This window comes from Prosopis cineraria, unplaced genomic scaffold, assembly GCF_029017545.1.
Source record: "Prosopis cineraria cultivar Desert tree isolate PC_DT_omini unplaced genomic scaffold, ASM2901754v1 PC10, whole genome shotgun sequence".
Classification (NCBI taxonomy): domain Eukaryota; kingdom Viridiplantae; phylum Streptophyta; class Magnoliopsida; order Fabales; family Fabaceae; genus Prosopis; species Prosopis cineraria.
Genome location: NW_026555341.1, coordinates 6,345,939 through 6,364,960, shown reverse-complemented (window position 1 = coordinate 6,364,960; position 19,022 = coordinate 6,345,939). Strand labels below are relative to the sequence as shown.

The 19,022-nt window shown below is 34.3% G+C and overlaps 2 protein-coding genes across 4 annotated transcripts; one reads left to right on the top strand and one right to left on the bottom strand.

The window, feature by feature from the left end:
- Positions 1–3,449: 3,449 nt before the first annotated feature.
- On the top strand, positions 3,450–7,824 carry LOC129284457 (copper chaperone for superoxide dismutase, chloroplastic/cytosolic). Its single transcript, XM_054919947.1, has 6 exons — positions 3,450–3,819; positions 3,915–3,941; positions 4,706–4,778; positions 4,875–5,009; positions 6,184–6,407; positions 7,365–7,824. Exons 1-6 carry the CDS (start codon positions 3,565–3,567, stop codon positions 7,626–7,628), a joined length of 978 nt encoding a protein of 325 aa, XP_054775922.1. The 5' UTR covers positions 3,450–3,564; the 3' UTR covers positions 7,629–7,824.
- A 2,943-nt stretch (positions 7,825–10,767) lies between these two features.
- On the bottom strand, positions 10,768–16,603 carry LOC129322296 (nudix hydrolase 14, chloroplastic). Of its 3 annotated transcripts, XM_054968539.1 has the most exons (8): positions 16,077–16,579; positions 15,554–15,649; positions 15,354–15,459; positions 14,632–14,709; positions 14,159–14,251; positions 12,731–12,823; positions 12,276–12,374; positions 10,768–11,416 (listed from the first exon to the last, which is right to left on the bottom strand). In XM_054968539.1, exons 3-8 carry the CDS (start codon positions 15,378–15,380, stop codon positions 11,180–11,182), a joined length of 627 nt encoding a protein of 208 aa, XP_054824514.1. In that variant the 5' UTR covers positions 15,381–15,459; positions 15,554–15,649; positions 16,077–16,579; the 3' UTR covers positions 10,768–11,179. The 3 variants fall into 3 exon arrangements, with proteins under 3 accessions (XP_054824514.1, XP_054824513.1, XP_054824511.1); XM_054968538.1 differs by lacking the exon at positions 15,554–15,649 and having other exon boundaries at positions 10,768–11,347; positions 16,077–16,603; XM_054968536.1 differs by lacking the exon at positions 15,554–15,649 and having other exon boundaries at positions 16,077–16,589.
- Positions 16,604–19,022: the final 2,419 nt, after the last annotated feature.

Here is a 19,022-nt window from a genome sequence, read left to right as displayed (position 1 = left end):
TAAAATGTGTCATTTATGTTTTTAATTTACACAAAATGACAAGTTATAAGATAGAAAGTTGTTGATGAGGTGAAAAGTTCTATTAAAAAAAACATATTTTTGAAAAAGTTACTTTAAATTGTGCTGAACAGCAATAATCATGTAACAAAATATAGTACTATTTACATTTCTTATGTTCACGATGATAAGAAATTCTTAAATAAAATAAGTGATTATTTATATTTACAAATAATAAATTTTTAACTAGAATATGTTGTATAAATTTTAATTTATTCGGGGATCACATATAAATAATTGTTTATATTTTTTATGTGCACGTGATATTATATTTTAAAATAATTTGTGTAAAAATAAAATAATTATTATTTGTATTCTTTTTTAATTACACACAGGTACTCTCCTATTCGAGACAAGTTCATTTAAAACACGTTTGGGTATTAAATGTGTACATCTCTCATGATAAGAATTAATTTTTATCCTCCTATTGTTATCTACATTCTTATTATGCATGGATAGCTAATACTAAAGCAAAATAAGATGTTTGCACAATTTAAAAGAAAAAAAATCTTCTATCAACAAGAAAAAATAAAAAAATTATAAAACAAAATATATATTTTAGAATTTTTATTTACATATGTATAACAATTCAAAGATTAAAATAAACTGTCATCTATATTTGATTATACACGAGATAAGACATTTTATAATAAAATAAGTTATTTTTTATTTACATTTTCTAATCACAAATATGCCAGCTAATAAAAGTATATAATTATTTTTCATTATTATAATTATTTATTTATAATCACCTGTGCAATTCTATTTCACACTTTGTATAAAACTATTTTTTTATAAAATTATCAAATTAATGTCGATAAAAAATTATCAAATTAATATTTACTCAGAATTTAATTTCCATTAATTTTATAATCATGTAAAATTTTAAAAAAATTATCCAAGAAAATGGTTTAATTTTTTTAATTTTAATAACTTCAATTTTTAAAAAATAAAGAACTGTGGCTAGAAAGTTTTTAATTAATTTTTTATTTTTTACATCTCTCAAATAAAAATTTATAACATTTTTTTATTTGTTAAAAAATTGATCTCATTAATTTTTCTTCTCCTTCTTTTAATTTTTTTTAAATAAAAAAATGAAAGTTAATGTTTCCGCCTGGGGAATAAAATCTAGTTAATTGAAGAAGAAGAAGAAAAGGCATGTGGCGCATTGGTTTTAGAGTTGGTAAAAAGGGCCGGAAGGGCTCGAGCCTAAAAGGACCAGCCCTTTTAAGTCCAAATTCCCTTTAAAACCTTAATATTTGAAGCTCGGCTCTTGATATAGCGGGCTCAGGGCAGGCCCTGCGGGCTTTAAGCCCTTTTAACTATTTTTATTTTTTTTAAATTTTTTAATCAAATAAAAAATTACTTCATTTTAATATAATACTCAATCAAGAAAGGTACAAAAAAAACTAACTAAATAACATCTAAATGAACTAAAAATATAAATAAAATAATGGTAATGCAATAAGTAATAGATCGGCTAAGCCAACAAACACTCAATCAAAATTAGAAGAGTAAATATTGAACTGAATGAATCATTATCATGGATCTAGATGAATTAGGGGATTTAAGGTTGTATTTTTTTAGAAAATAGTAGCTAAGGATTTCTGTATGAAATTTATATCAATTAAGAATCAATTGTTGTCAAAACCTGAATGAAAAACAAGCTACAATGAACTATTGTTAATTTAAAATAAATTGTTATTAAAACTTAAATGAATACTTATTGAGAAAGGCTAACTCAAATTCACAAGTATCTACTCAAATTTTGACAACAAGTGATCATTGATTGATATAATTTTTTTATCAGTGATTCTTCATTGCTATTTTTCCTTCTTTTTTTTTACCTTCTATCCTCAGTAAATATGGGCTAATATGTGATGTGGAGTAAGATTTAATTTATTTTTTTTCAAATTTAAAAAGAGTAAAATTATGATAATTAATTAAAACAAATGTATATGCGGGCTTAAACGGGCTGGCCCTCAGCCTTACAGGGCCGGCCCTTTTAAGCCCTAAATTAAACGGACTTAAACGGGTCAGCCCATTTAAGCCTGATTTATCATTTTAGAATCTCATTTTCAAGCCTGACCTTACTCTTATACGAGCTTAAACGAGCTAGTCTGACGAGCTTGACTTGTTTTTCCAGCTCTAATTTGAAAAGTGGAAGGCGAAAAAAAAAATGTTGCAGTAGAGAAACGATGGGCCGAATGGAGGAAAATACGTGGCAAGCACCTGCCCCCCACCAGGCTCACGCCTTGGTATAGAAGTTATCTCGAGTAGTTTTATTCAAGAGATTCATTTTCTACTGACACTTGTTTAGTTTTATAATTTATTTTGATCCAAACAAAAGTTCATGATTTTTTAACATTCCACATTTGGGTCACTCCAATCTAAGTTGGACAGTAACTAAACATAACCTAAGATATTGTGTCTTAAAAAGATGATAAATCTTTTAACATACAGCAACACTTTTTTGTATTTCTGTTTTACATTATTACAATATACTCTTTTTATTCAAAAATATAAAATATTTTTAATCGAATGTTATTCTCAATAAAGTAATTAACTACTTTTAAATTAACTCTATCTTTTTATATTTATCCTATTAAATATTCTATAATAAATATAAAGTTATTATCAATAGTGATATTTTAAAAAAAAAGCAATCATTACATCTCAAAAGATTAAAAATATTTTATATTTTTTAACATCTAATTTTTTTAAAAATTTTTTATATTTTTTAATGAAGAGAGTATATATTATGCAAAGGATCTGTAATCGAACTACAAGCAAATCCTGAAATATATATATTAGCATATTATTTGCAAGGAATTTAACTAACAAGGTATCGATCCACCGGCATTTTATGCTCAATCGTTTGAAAGAAAAATAGGTGGCGGTGGGCGTGCGCTGAGCGAAACTTCTATGTTAAATTAAAAAGATTTGTGGGCCAATAACATAGAACAATTATTATCATCAAATGCTTCAAATTTGGCCATCCACTTTCATAAATTTTGTAAAAACATAAATGTCAACTGATATAATACTCTCTTTATATTAAATTATAAAAAATTTTTAAATAAAATTTTATATATTAATAAAACTCATTAAATATATTTTATAATTTTATTTTTTTAAGTAAAAATATAATTTTTAAAAAATATCATTCATTTAATGCCCAATTGATAAAATAATATTAAAAAAATAAAAGATAATATTTAAAAAATATTATTAATAAAATTTTATTTTTATTAAAGTGTTTTATATTTTAAAATATTAAATATTTTTTAAAATGTCCCATAATGAGTGTCGTATAAATACAAAATACATTGAATGACTGAACAAATTTATGTTCCATATTGCTGACAAGGAAATTGTTGTGTTTTCAAGATTATTCTCAGAAGTAAGGAACGGATGATTCCAGAAGGTGGGCTGGCGCGCGAGGTTATGACTGTGGAATGTGGATGACTCAAATCGATCCACAGGGAAGATTAAAATTTGGCAAATATGGCATTCTTGAGGTCAGTTGCAACAACCACAACAGCGATAGCTGCTTCTGCAATTCCTGCAGCTTTCGCCTTTTCATCTCTCTCGACATCACCCTCATCTTCCTCCCAATCCCCCAATATCCCTCACGTCCCCTTCCTCTCCATCTCTCAATCCTCCAACCCAAACCGTTTCGGCCTTCTCAAGGCATTTGCTAGCCCCGGCTCAGCTCTCCCCATGGACGCCCCAACCTCTCCACATAAGCATTCCTCTCTGGTTCGCCCATCGCTTATCTCAAAATTTGCTCTTCTTCTATTAGTTCGGCCATAGTCTAAACTACTTTTATTGTTATCTCCTCTTTCTCTTGGCAGGTCGATGCTGTCTTGCCGGATTTACTGGTCAGTTTGACAATTTATTCTGAAGGCAACTGTTTTCTTTTCTTTTATATCTGTATAGGGTCCTGCTCATGCCTTCTGTAACTTTGTTGGGCTTTTAGTTGTTAGTTTGCTCAGCGTAGCGAAATCTGCTGGTGGTATTCTGTCGTTCCATACGCTAAAATCCGTACCGTTTCCACACTTGTGTGGTATCTTCGAGTATGAAACATATGAAAGTGTCTAAATCTCGCTGCAGATAATTCCGATTTAATAATTAAAAGGTTATCTTTTTGTAGACTCTTAGCATATTATCATTTGAAGGCTTCGCCCGTGTTACTAGAAAAAATTGGAATGGAACGGATTAAAAAATGAAAATGAAAATGAAATAAATCATCCTCCATTCATCATAAACATGATAAAATCCAATACCCGCTGCAGGAATCACCAAAACCCTCACAAATCTCATGAATCATGCAACCTCACGAACTAAATTATCCTTCCTTCTCATGAACCCTTAGACTTTTTGTTGTATTGGAGTGTTATCGATTCATGTCATCATTTTTTAAGAATTTAAATTACATTTCATCTCTATTGCGTAATAATAATACACATAAAAGGGAGGGTGAATGCCCCAGGGTATAAGTCCTTGTTGTCTTGCTCTTTCATGGATCTCATTCTCCTGCTCTATCGAATTATCGTTTTTATAAATGTCGGAAGAAACTTTTTTGCAATAAAATGACTTGTTGATCATCTGGTGATTTAATGTTTTATGGTTAATTTGGTCCCAGACGGAATACATGGTGGATATGAAATGTGAAGGCTGCGTTAATGCGGTTAAGAATAAACTGCAGACAGTAAATGGTAGGCTTCCTGATGCATTGTTCTAAGTAGCTTGTTTATAATTTTCTTTCCAAGCATAGGTTGTTCTTTTGTTATTCATTCTGTCAAATTTACCAGGAGTGAAGAACGTAGAGGTGGACCTGAGTAATCAGGTTGTTAGGATTCTTGGTTCCACACCAGCGAAGACGATGACTGAAGCTTTGGAACAGACTGGCAGAAGAGCTAGACTGATTGGACAAGGGGTGCCTGAAGGTTGGCCTGTTAAATCCTCGATGTTAGTATATACTTACTGGTTGCCAATTTGATAACATTTTTCTTTTAGAGTGATAATTTTTCTGTATGATCTTATTTTATTGGTTATCTCCATCACATTAGATTGTCAAAGCACTGGTTTGAAGGCTTGGGCAATCTTTAGACATGCAGGGTTACTCTTGCTTAAGGTTCTGGAAGAATACTAAGGGTATGATAATTGGGCTTGTGGGTGGTATGATATAAATGAGATTGATCGTCTTGATACTGCATGTAACAAATTCTAAATTCTTGTATCGTCCAGGATGTAATTATTGTTTATTTTAGCTTCCATTGTTTTGAGAAGCAAGCTCAGCTGAGAAGCTTCTCTGCCTAGCAATCGGCTTTCCTGTAACATTTATTGCTAAATGATTTGAGAGAATGGTCTTAAGAGTCAGAGATATACAATGTATATGGCGAGTATTAAATTACGTCTTCATCTGACCACCTCATCTGAGCAGTTCACATCATAAAATAGAGACTAAAGACAAGAAGACTTTGGTTCATCTTATCTTGATTGAGTAGCTAAATTAATTTTTATCAACTTCAGTAGTTTTTTTCCAAACAAAATTTAATTTGATCATGAATTACATTAAATCACATACGCTATGTTATCCTCTCGCACCTGTTACACAATTACTATGTATTATTCCGGTACTATGCTGGAGCATCTTTTCTGTGTATTTTCCTTGTTCTTTTGTCCCTAATTAATATGGCATAACATGAAATGTGACTTTACCAATATGAAAACGGCATTTATCAAGGAAGGTTGGTTCAGTTATCAAGGATGTGACTCATGCTTTATGAGGTTGCAAGTGTAAATCTTCTTGTTGATGGGACAATCTTGGTGGCGTGTAATTTGTATAAACCTCTATAAGAGCTTTATAAGCTATGAGACTTACCGTAATCCTAGTGAGCTCTTGTGCTGTAACTTAACTTTCTTTTATCCAAAAGGGGGTAAAAGAACTAGATATGTGATGTCTCTAGATTTTTGCAGCAATATTGAAAGGTCATTGATTGCATAGCAACACACATATCACTCACTCTGAATGTTAGTGATATATTGTTACTACTTATTTTAATAGGTTTTGATTATCTTAAGAATATAGTTCTCATATAAATAACTCTTCTGCTTCAGAGTTTTTAATATCTGCTGCTGTTTCCGAGTTCAAGGGTCCTGATGTTTTTGGTGTCGTTCGCCTGGCTCAAGTAAACATGGAACTGGCCAGGATTGAAGCCAACTTTAGTGGGTTGTCACCTGGAAAGCATGGTTGGTCTATTAATGAGTTTGGAGATCTGACTAGAGGTGCAGCAAGCACTGGGAGAGTGTTTCATCCAACTAACGAGGAAAACAACAAACAGGTTGGCTTCTCCAGACATTTTTTGTAGTTTTATTATTCCATACCTTCAATATAAGTTTTTATCTTCATGAATCTGTGACTGCTATAGCTTCATAGTATCAACTAGAATGATTAAAGGGTTAAAGGATATTTTTGCCTTTAATTATTCATCCAGGAGCGGAGCGTCTGGTATTCTAAAATTTAATGTGGTGTAATTTCTCCCTTCAACTTTTAGAAATAGTGCATTGGGTACCCCATTGTTAAAAAAGTTAATTTTGACTGTTAGTTGATTCAAAAAACTCTAGGAAAGGATTTCAAAAATTATAAAAAATGGCCCATGAAATTATAAATAAGTACCATATATGAAAATTAATATTGATTAAATTTCTTTTGAAGTCCCTTTTTTGTTGTTGTAATTTTTAGGTCTTTTTTGGAATTTTTTGGATCAATTAACGGTTAAAGTTAACTTTCTTAACAGTAAGGCATCTAATGCACAATTTTCAAAAGTTGAAGAGAGAAATTGCATTATGCGAAAGTTTAAAATACCAATCATTCCTGAACGAATAGTTGAGGGGCAAAAATATCCTTTAACTCATGATTAAGTTAGTAAATTAAAACAAGATAAGTCAGGATGTGCAGTAGGTTAATTTGTTACTCGAGTCTTTGAACTTCCTGTAATATGCTGTTACTAGAACCTTTTTCTTTTAAGCAACTCTGGTCAAGTTGGTTGATGGTTGAGAGGACACATACACAGACTGAAGTTTTATTGCTTCAGTGACAAAACCTTTTTCTTTTCATCTCCTTGCCCCCACATCCTCCTTGACTGATGCATGACATACTTTCATGAGAAATATAGCCCATTGGTATAACTGCACTTTTTTTCCCTTGCGTTCTTTTTTTCTTTTCAATCGAATAACCTGGACTTAAGCACGTTCATCTTAGATCATTAATTTCCCTTGTCTTTCAATTGCATTTGCAGCCCCTTGGTGACCTGGGAACACTAGATGCTAATGAAAAGGGTGAGGCGCACTTCTCAGGGGTCAAAGAAAAATTGAGAGTGGCTGATCTTATTGGACGATCTGTGGTGGTCTATGCAACTGAAGATAAAACAGAAAGCGGTGTAGCTGCTGCAGTGGTTGCCAGAAGTGCAGGTGTTGGTGAAAACTATAAAAAGCTTTGTACGTGTGATGGTACCACCATATGGGAGGCAAGTGATAGAGATTTTGTTACGAGCAAGGTCTGATAAACTAAAAGTATCAAAATCAATTGTAATTTATAGGTACCCTGTCCTACAAGGGTAACTTATTTTTAGTCATATGTTGAGGGTACAACTTTGCTTTGAATAAGTTGGATTCAGCCTTTAAATTTACCCAAGTCAGGGAAGCCAAAGCAACTAGTGAATTGTCCTTTGACAGGCACCTAATATAGTAATTCGTCTATTTTCCCCCCCGTGCAGTTTCTATCTTTCAGGGTCCTAGAACCTGCCCTATTATTTTAAACCTTCTAGTGACCCGTTTGATGGAGAACAAAAACACAAGATAAAAATAAACAAAAGAAGCAAGTTATCCATCTATGATAGAAATAAAAAAAACCCAACCTCATCTGCAGGGTCATGAAGAGTCGGGTTTGTGCTTTGACTCTAGATGGGGTTGCGCAACGTGCCTGTTGGCTTGGCATACCTGATTCTGCTTAATCCTTTCAAGCCGAGCTGTGTTTTGTCAAAACGCAAAAGGAACGAGGCTAGTAAAAGAATTGGGCTCATATCGGTTTGGATGAGACCAGTAACAGGAAAGGAGTACTCACATCCCATCTTGTGTGTGTGTGTGTGTGTGTTTTTTTTTTTTCCTTTGCGCGCGCGTATATACGTGTATGCATATATATGTGTATATATATATAATTTTTATGTAACCGAGTAACTTTCTACCTCTCAAATATCATGATTCACAAACCCATACCTTCACTTCTTTCCATCCTTCGGACACGATTGGCAAGCCCTAACCCCATAAGTCATCTTCCTTCTTCACTGGATCAGATCATTTTTCTCAGCCTTGGCTGTCGTTTATCATTATTTTTTTAAAAAAATTAAGTATTCTTTTTATGGCTTGTCTTGTAATGAAACTGCGGTACGTGACAGGATGAGATACAAGCTTAGAATCGCGGCTTTCCCTATTTCACAGGCAGAACATTGGGAAGAAGACATTCTCATCCTCTCCCAGCCCCGCACATCCTTAACTCGTGTTTCATTTCACTTTATCAATCAGGTCGTTCTTCGGTTAGGGCATGCCTCATTCAATTCATTCTCAAGGTTAGGGCATGTTACAACAGTGCCCAACCTTGCTAACAATGAGTGAGTTACACGAGGTTAAAAATTTTAAATGCATCGGGAGTAAATCAATATAGTTTTACGGTGCCTTGAGTAGTACCATTGTTGCTAGTGGCCTAGTACCATAGTGGTACCAAGCACCTCCCTCAAAGGAGGTTACATGTTCAAATCATGTGGGTGTGGGTGTGGGTGAGTGTCCTTCCCTCTAGAGAAATGTTGTAAATATGGGAATGTGTGTTGAGTTTGTAATTGTCCCTAGTCAAAATAAATAAATAGAAGTGGTAACATGGTCCACAACGGATGGCATTATCTATGTTGTCCGGTTTAAAGGTTGTAATTTGAAAAAAAGCATTATGTGATGTAATTAGTATGTGACAAAAAATTTAGGGTTAAAGGTAAAACTACTCTTAAAGTTTTCCTTCAGAGACAATTAGTATTTTTAAGCGGATGAAGGTCTAAAACTACCCTTCATGTTCATTTAACGGGTACAACTGTGCCAAAGCCATTAGAGGAGGTGCGTTATATTCCTTCACAGTTATCGCCACATGTCATCAAATCAACCATTGACCCTATCTTTTCCGTTCAAATCAGCCTTCCCTCTCCTCTCATTCTCTCCCTCAACTCCCGCACGTACAAACAGCTAATTAGCAGTGAGAGTACCAGAACCTTTTATTCTTATCTCTCATGACCAGAATCATTTACAATACCATTGAGAAAATGAATCGCCTTTGCCAGAGAATCGTTCTGATCGATATCTACTGGATCGTCCTCGGAAAGGTATCTTTTATTGGCCGTTTCTTCCAGTTCATTTGGGATAGGATTCTAATATGCTAAATATAAATCTCATGAGTTCTAATCAAATTCAAGACTTATAACTTACTGAATCTGATAGAGTGGCAAATTAGCAACAGTAGCGGGCATGTTGGCAAAGAAGGAAAAAGAAAGAAAGAAATTAATAGCAGCACATGGCGCTCAAAAAGGTGAGGTTAACACGACACATGGCGAGATTCCGATACTCATTCCTGCGAAGTAGAGAGCAGCAAGAGAAAGAGATGTGAAGAAGAGCTTCGTCGTGTTAAGTACTCTCTCCCGCTCCCACTACTTGTGCGATATTTTTGACACTACCATTTTCTTGTGTTCGACTCTGTTTGTTCGAGGATCTCTAATTTCTTTCGGTATATGGATGTTGCAAGTGCTTCAAAATTCAACTAAATTTAATGGACCAGCATCGTTGCAGAAATGGCTGCAATTCTTGGTCATGAGATCATGAAATTGTTCGCATTCCCTTTGTACTCTTCAGAAAGATCATCCATCACCCTCCTCACCGCTCCCTCTCCCTTCTCCGTCTTTCTGATCAGTATCGTCTTCCAAAATGCAAAACCCTCACACCGTGTTGGTTGATCTTCTTCAAGTAATTGAATTGAATTTCATATTGTTATGAACTGTCATCTGTCAAGATTTGTAATCTTGTGAACTAAGCTGTGTAGGTTCAAGAATCAGAGGAAGAGAGAAATTATCGAGGAAGACAAACCTTGAACTCCTGAATGGTAGACTCCAAGGCCGTACGTCAATCTAGTTCGTGCGTCGAGGTGGGGTGAAGTAGAAAGGGTATGAGCAAAGTGCAAGAGGAGAGAGAAGGCTGATTTGGAAAGCAAAGAAAAGTCAATGGTTGATTTGGTGACACGTGGCAATGCTATGAAGGAATATAATGAATGTTTACCTCCTCTAATAATTCCAGCATGGTTGTACCTATTAAATAAATATTAGGAATACTTTTACACCTTTCTCCACTTAAAAACATTAAATGTTCTTAAAAAAAAATTTTATAAATATTTTTGTCCTTACAATCCAAAATTTTATTGCACTCCGTCTAATCTTGTGTTTTCCTGTATGACCAAAAGAAGAAATGGTTCTTTCTTAAAGAAATTGTTGTATTTCTTTTGTCATGAGCAGAACGTTCCTTGAACTGTCAAGGACAGTTTCTCCGTCTGGCTCTCGTAGGCCGAAGCAAATGAAGAACGTGCAACCACGAAAATTTTAACTGATATTTAGTCCGATCTCACACCTTATACCTGGATTACTTTAACACTCATTGTCAGGTATATCACAAAATTCGTGACGCAAATCTCTGCACTGTTTACAAGCCTGCTACAAGATCCCCCCCCCCCTTCTTTTAGTGAAAGAATTCCAATCTTTTGCTAAATGTTTGCTTGAAACCTAGCAAAGACTTTAAAGAATACATCATACAACACGATGCAAAGAACAAACTCAAATTTCAACTCAACTTCAAAAGGCAGCCTACACATGTAGCAACAACTAATAGTTTGACCACCAAAACCTCGACTTTGTCACTGCGAATTTGATAGCCAGATGCACAAGAATTTCATAGGTAGCAGGATCTAAGAAAAATGACGTGTGCTAGTTCTCTGCCCTCGATCAAGGATCCCCAATAAGGAGAGCTGACCAGCAAATTAGGTTGACAAAGGAGGCAATAGTCCTTCTTTTGTAGCCATTTCAAATAAAGCCACAGCCATTAAGACCTTGGAATCAGCAGTTGTGCGCCAAAGTTTCTTGTATGGTACCACTCGGACCTTGATCAGCTCCCCATGTTCACGAAGGCCGGTTTCTTTACCCTGTAGCTGTGCAATAGTTTTCTTATCAACAGAGCCTCTGTACAGAAATATACTGATTTCTTCGTCACAGCCTCCCTTCAATCACAAGAAAGAATTTATATTTTTTAAAAGGAGGAAACTTTATAAGTTGTTGAAAGCATATGCAGTTAAGTTTATGAATGATTTGGACAGACATCTATGCTACTGACCAGTAAATTAAGAATGGAGAACACCATTTAAGCAGGAAACCCCTTAATATTTTGTTACAAATAAAGATTTGAATACTAAATCATAACATAAAATTTCAATCAACATATGGATTGGATTTAGACCATATGACCTAATGACCTAGCTTGAATTGCATCGTTATATTTCTAAATTGCAAAATCAGTTTGGAAAAGCATGGAGCTGAATAATTAGAAGTTCTTCATAAGTAGTTTGCAATAAGTTCTCATGCGGCCATATACTAAAAGATATTTGATCACTCAAATAACTCAGTTAAACTAGACACGTCTTAAATTTCACTAGGTTTTTCTCATCCATTTCCAGAGTTCAAGAGTATCTCAAACCACAATTCTTCTTTCTGTCACAAGTGTCCCAACATATGTGCAAGGCCATTGGACCTCTGGCAGCGTTAAATCAGTCACATAAGCAGGTTAGCAAACGACCTATGTTGTATTCTACTTATACATAAATGGTTATAGTCCTATAAAGTGCTGCTCTACAACAGCAACAAACAACAGGAGGAAGTCTTATCCTGCCAAAGCAATATGAATTGCATGAGGCCATTTCTACTTCCAAAATATTATTTCATAAATTTGCATACTAGCAAGTAGCAACAAATGTCATGCTAATTTATTTGCCAAGTTGTATGCTAAAAAAGCAGGGACAAAATAGGATGCACAGAGAAGTAACCAATTAGGTCCTGAGGTTTCTAGAGAAGAATTTCAAATACCGGTGAAGGAATAACTCTGCATCCAGTAGATGGTTCCAGGAAGGCAGTGAGGTCAATCATGTCTACTACGTTTAAGCTTATACCAGTCTCTTCTTCAACCTGTCCATGCATGACATCATAACCCATGAACAGCAGCGTAGTGAGAAAAGTTCAAACAAGGCTGACAAGGAGCAAAACTACTTGCATACCACATCTTGAAAAACTGATCCCATACAAAACTATAATTTTTATGATTAAATGAAACATAAAACGTCTATTTATACTAAATTAATCAATCATAATTAAAAAAAGAAGTGAAAAAAGTGGTTGCCAAAATCATTTCTTGGTTAAAATATCACAGGGAGAACCAAAGGCTGTGATGCAAGGAAATGGTACCATTAATAAAAGCACAGATAAGACTTTACACCAGCCAAAATGGGGAAAAGTGGGGAGGGGGAGAGAGAGAGAGAGAGGACCTCACGAACAGCAGTTCCAACAAAATCGCCCTTGTCATCATCCAACATTCCAGCAGGCAGTTCCAATAAGATCCTTCCCGTGGGGACCCTTGCCTTATCAATAAGATTTTTCAATGAGATTGAAATGAAGCTGTTAGAGCCCAGGAACTAAATTCCAGAACTCCCTGCTTGATTTGAAATAGAAAATAAGACTGAAAGGAAACAGAAGCAACTGAACTTTCTTATATTCAATACATATATCTTTCTTATATATTAGATATTAAATAACTATATAATATATAATTTAACATATTTCTTACCATCATATAATTAAATAAAATATATGCTAATACATATCAAAAAGTTAGCATGGTATAATTTCTTCTACGTTAATTTATATGCAATAGTGATAGTGAGACCATGTGGAGTCTGACCCCAGCAAATTAGGATGTGGAAAGCGGTGTCCTATGGATTTGACTTTTCCCATCACAATTATCTAACCAAAAAAAAAAGGAAAAGGAAAAAAGAGAAAGGAAGAAGGGAAATGTCAAACGTAGACTTCCAAACAACTATTAACAAAGTGTAATATCTTGGTAACATATTTTCACCATGTATAGTACCTCAGTAAACATTTTTTTTTTTATAGGATTTGGCTCAAATTGCCCAAGCTTCTTCGTTTTCCAAAAGACTCCCCCGAAAAACTTGAATTAGGTTCCTCGAAAAGGGAACTGATGTAACACACACTCACACACACTAACACAGTGCTTGGACAGAGGGAGAGAATAGGGAGAAATAGAAACAGAGAGAGGCAGAGAGGAGAATGAAGAACAGAACAGTAGGAGGAACAAGAGAGGGAGACGCAGAAACGCAGAGGGAGAGAAGGGCTATCAGAAATTTCAATCAAATATTACATGTGTTCTCTTACAAATGCAAGCTAGTCTATTTAAACTAACTTTTTTATTTCTTAAAAAAATCTTAATCACTTGTCGGTATAAAGCTAATGTTCAGATTTTCCTTCTATCAAAATATTAAAATAACACTAAAAGAAGCTACAAACTAAATAGGTTTCTTAGAAGCTAAAAAAAATATAATAATAATAATGTACTAGTCTAATTTTTTTAAATATGTTATTCTCATATTTAATCAGGAACCCACGCACTCCCTATGACTGCCTGTCCTTCTAGCTGCACCTAAGCTCACCTATTCCCCCTTCACCCTGGTTTCTTCGGTTAAGGTTTGTTATACTCCGTGAGAGTATTCTTTATGAGTTGTGACCAGTAGTTTCCACATTTCTGCCCTTCTTGCCAATCCCTTATGTCTCCTTTTCCGTGTTTTGGTGACAGGGTGTTGGGATCCATCAGATGCATAAGAAGATATAAATTTCTGGTATTAATTGGTCTGAAAGCAACCAAAAAAAAAAAAAAAACACTATAAGTTTGCAGCCATTACCTGCTCAGTAAGAACAGCATACGTCTCACCTTCTGATTCCAAAAGTATCAGAACTGCCACAGCTGGTCCCCGTGCAAATACGATTCCTGGAACCTACTTGGGGTTTAGGTTTAGGATACAATCAAACAAAAAGAAACATAGATTAGGTGCCCAACTGTAGGTCCACGAAACAGAACAAAGATTAGGTGCCCAAATTGTAGGTCCACACACAATAAACTTTGACTTTCCAAAATGAGGAATCCGATCTTCACAGCATAAAGATGAACCGATTATCGACCCCCCTCCCAAGTTTCTTTCTCAGAAGAAAAGGAGGAAAGAGTTAACTAACAAATAAAACTATCGAAAGAGATAAGAATAAAAGCAAAAAAATCAAAGAAGATTAATAATTCACTACCATTGTCAACAGTCAACATAGATGAATACTGGAGGCAGTAGATTTAGATTGATGAAATTCTGCACAGAAAATTGGATACCTTTTGGCCAGTTTCTTTATCAACAATATCAGCTTTGAATTTGAGAAACCCAATTCTCTTTCCAAACATATCAACTCCCTGCTAGTATACACACCAAAAAAAAAATTAAAAATGATCGGGATTAGGAAAAATCAGTGCCTCCATATTATTATATCCTTTGCTTTAAAATGAAATCCTTGCAGAGACCATGAAAAATATTTTCCTTTACTGTCACTCTATAATCCTTTGGAATCACACTAAAAATGCATGGCATGTTATTGTTTGTTTCTAAGTGCAGTTTCAGTAATTAGTTCAGAAGAAAATTAAGACAAGATCTATATTAACGATGATTCTGTTATTGCTTTGTCAAAGGAACTACTTGCTCATTTCCCAACATCAATAAAGACATTAATGACTTGAGATCTATAAAGCACAGACGCGTCAGACTGGTAATATTTTAGCTTCTAGGAGACTGGCACAAGGAAAGCATGCCTCGGCAACCTATGCCATAAAATGAACAGGTGTCTAAGTTCATCAGAATATTCGTATAATGATGTGTCAATGTTGCTCAAAATGTCGTTTATTATATTTTATTCTAGCGAAATTTTGACCAAGTCTCAATCAATGCCTCAGAATAGTCCAGAAGCTTACACAACATGAAGGGGGGGGGGCAAAAACTGATGAGAATAAATATATGTGAATTATCAAAGTAACTGATTGCCAAACAACAGTATGAAGTTAACCTGAATGAGAACTTGTCTTAGAACCATGTTTCCAAAGGCTAAGACCCCATTCTTAGTTTGCAGATTATATAACCACTGTTTGAATAAAGAGGAATTAATAGCACTCCTGCACAAGGAAATGTCAGAGGTAAACTATTTCTTGTTCGTCATAGCAGTTAAGACATAACAACTGATTCTCAAATGGATCTGTTTAAGCTCACGCCCGTTGCCCGTAACCAATTCAATCTGAAACAACGTCTCACACGTCCGAATTTGATGTCATGCTGGAAATTAACACTCGGACAAACTTCAGTGAGCTTTCACATCAAATAAAAAATAAGGGGAAATTAGATCAAGAACCGCTTGCAAAAGTTCAGAATTTAATTTCGGAAAGAGCTGATAGTAGCTAAAAAGAAAATTACATCCATGACTTTAAATTTTCACCCAAAAAATGATAATATTAGTGGTAGTAATTCTGGCGACGAAATTGTAATTTGGATAGACAAAAAAGTTTTCCGGTGTAAAATTTGCAACATAGTCCTTGGTTTAATCCCTCCCTTCCAAGACAATAGTTTTTTTTTTGGGTCAATTTTAATTTGGAATTAATCTAATTGAAGCAATGAATGCACAAAACTAATTGATATTCGCAACTCTCTAGTTTCTGATTTAATCCGGCCAACAATCCAAATTAAAAGGATGGTCTGCTGAAACTAAAAGGCCGAAGGCGGTTTGAAGCGGGAGTACCAGAAGTCGGAGGAGGAGACCCCAGGAGCAGCGACGATCTTAACGGGCTCAGCCACTGGATTCGGCAAGGTGATTGAATGAATTAAGGGCAATGACTCGGCAGACATTTTGCAACACAGTCTCTTCCTTCTCCAATTGGGAGCGTTCAGTGCAGCGAACCTTTTGCAAAATAATGTAGTGCCCAGGCGGTGAGCCATCGAAGCTTCGACACCAATAAGATGCATCTATAATCTATTCTTTTCCCAGCTGTACACGTGTGAATCGCTTCGTTCAGGTGTCCCGGCAAGAAGGGTGTGATTTGAACAGAGACTGTCAATGCAGAAGAATCTTTTGACTGCTCCTTCAAAACGGCGTCTCCCCTGGTTGAGTGACACGAATCTGGACCGTTCTTCCCATTACGCAATCATGACCGTCCGTTGCTTTTATCCATAGTCTTCTTCCATGCCTCCATTTCTGCGATTTGAACAGAGAAAGGCAATGTAGAAGAAGCATTCAACCTTGAACTGTTGTCTTGTGGAGAGAAGCTTGAGCTAATGCTATTCCTTTTGACACTCGTGTCCAGTTGTTCGTTGGCTTCGGTCACCTATACTTGCTGATCACTAGTCTTCCACTTTGTTGGTTGGATTTGATACTCTATGTTATTAATGTATCATTAGTTCATTGCAACAATAATCATTGAAACAAAGTGAAAAGACATATCATGATATATAAAATTTAAAAAAATATTTAATTAAATAATTTAAGTTATTTTAATAGAGTATATTATCTTCAAACATATTTAATATAATAAATTTAATATGGTATCATGAGTCATTCGATTGAGGGACCAAAAAAAAGAAAAGAAAAAAATGAAAGAAATGAAAGATGAAAAAAAAAATACAATAAAAAGTTTAAAGAAAAAAGAAAGGAAAAGAAAGAAGAAGGGAAAAAAAGAAAAAAATAAATAGACCTGATGCTTCTGAAACTAAAAAAGTACAAGCCTAGACAAGAAGAAGAAAAAAATAGAGAGAAAAAAAGTGGTAGAAAGAATATTAGAATGTAAAAAGAAATCTCATATCTAAAAGATTAAAAAATGGATTATGATATATAAAACTTAGGAAGTATCTAATCAAATAGCTTAAGCTATTTTGGTAGAATATATTATCTTTAAGCATATTTAATATAATAAATCTAACAAAAAAGACCTATATCTTTATTCTTTAATTTGTCTTAAATCAAGAAACATTTTGTAACTAGTTTAAAAAATTTTAACATGTTTTATATTAATGACATTATTTAACTAAGCACGTGTTAATTTCTCTTCCTGTTACAGCACCTGCTCTCCTTACTGAATTTTATTGGTGGGGAAGGGAGAAGAAATTTCAATGAATTTTCTCTTTTTTGACTCTCAAGATTCAACCTTCCCTTAATTCTAGAAATTCTTCCCCCTCCTCTCATTTCCCTCTCCTCCTTTAAAATTCTTTCCTAGTTCCCTCTCTTCTCTTTTCCTTCCTTCAAACCAAATATTTTCTAAACAAAAACAAGATGTAATGATTAAGAAAAAAGTAAAAAAATGTAGAAAACACAATTCAACCAACACGAACTCTAGTTCTATCCAAATCAAACAACGACTGTGAAGGGAGTGGGAAGACAAACTCTCTTTAATGAAGCTCTAATAAAGAGAAACAATGGAATTGGTAATAGTTTGATTTGGATTTTTTTATTTTTTCTTAAAGAGAATATTTTTAATAAGGATATTATTAAAAAATGAAAAGACAAATGAAAAACACTTGTCCATTTAAGGCACTGTATATTTTAAAAATGAAAGAGGATACTATGAATTCTAATAACAAACAAAGTAGCTCCAGCAACTTAGAGCAGAAGACTTTTTTTTATGTCTTCAAGGGATAATAAGAGCCCAATGTAATGCTCTAAACTCAAAACTTCAGCATTTGCACATGTGTATATATCATTGCTCACATGTATTTTTTTTAATTAAAAACAATCTTATTCAAGGGATGATTGAGTATTAATTATAGATACCATGAAGATTAAATTTATATACATACATACATACATATATACATATATTTGAATGCAAGACCATGGAAGGACCGTGTAAAGGAATACAGAAATCAAGTCATGTCAAATTCCATGAGAGATCTGCAGCATGAAGGCGGATGATTAAAGATAACGGTATCAAAATTATCTTAAGAGACTTGACGAGCAAGCACGTCAGTGCATCTATTCGCTTCTCTGAATATGTGATCAAAGGTAACTATCCATTCTTTCATGACGAACTATTTAACTCTCTTAATAGTATCAAATAAAGGATGATTGTTAGAGGTATTGTGCTGAATAAGTGAAAGGGCTTCAATGGAATTAGAATGGATATTAATTTTGGTAAATCCTGCATTCCAATAAAGTTTAAGACCTTTTAAGATTCCCAAGAGCTCGATCGCAATACTAAGGTAGTAGCTAAGGTAGTTGGAAAGCCCCTTAATCTAATTGCCATTATCGTCTCTAATGATGCCTCCATAAGTTACAGCTCTATTGTATTTGACAGACTCATCAATGTCAAGATGAATCCAACCTGCTTAAGGAGGCCTCCATTGTGCTTTAGATCTTTTGCCATCACAATTAAGGATACTATTTCTTGATTAGAGTCTGACATCATTGATAACTTACTAGGTGCTAGAAAAAGTGATGTCAGGTTTGTGGTTGGTTTCCCGAGAATAAATCTATTTGCATCGTGCCTTCTAAATATTCTAGCAAACTTGAGCAAATAGCCTCTGCTGAGGAATTCTTCTAGTATTTGAGTTGCCAGCCTCAATTTTCACGTTTTAAATTATCTAATTCTGTATAGAAAAAGAGAAAAACGTATTAAGTTTAGAAGGTTTAATAAGTTTGAGCCAAACAATACAAGCTTCTTTGCAAGCTCGGAGAATGTGAATTGAGGAATCTCGT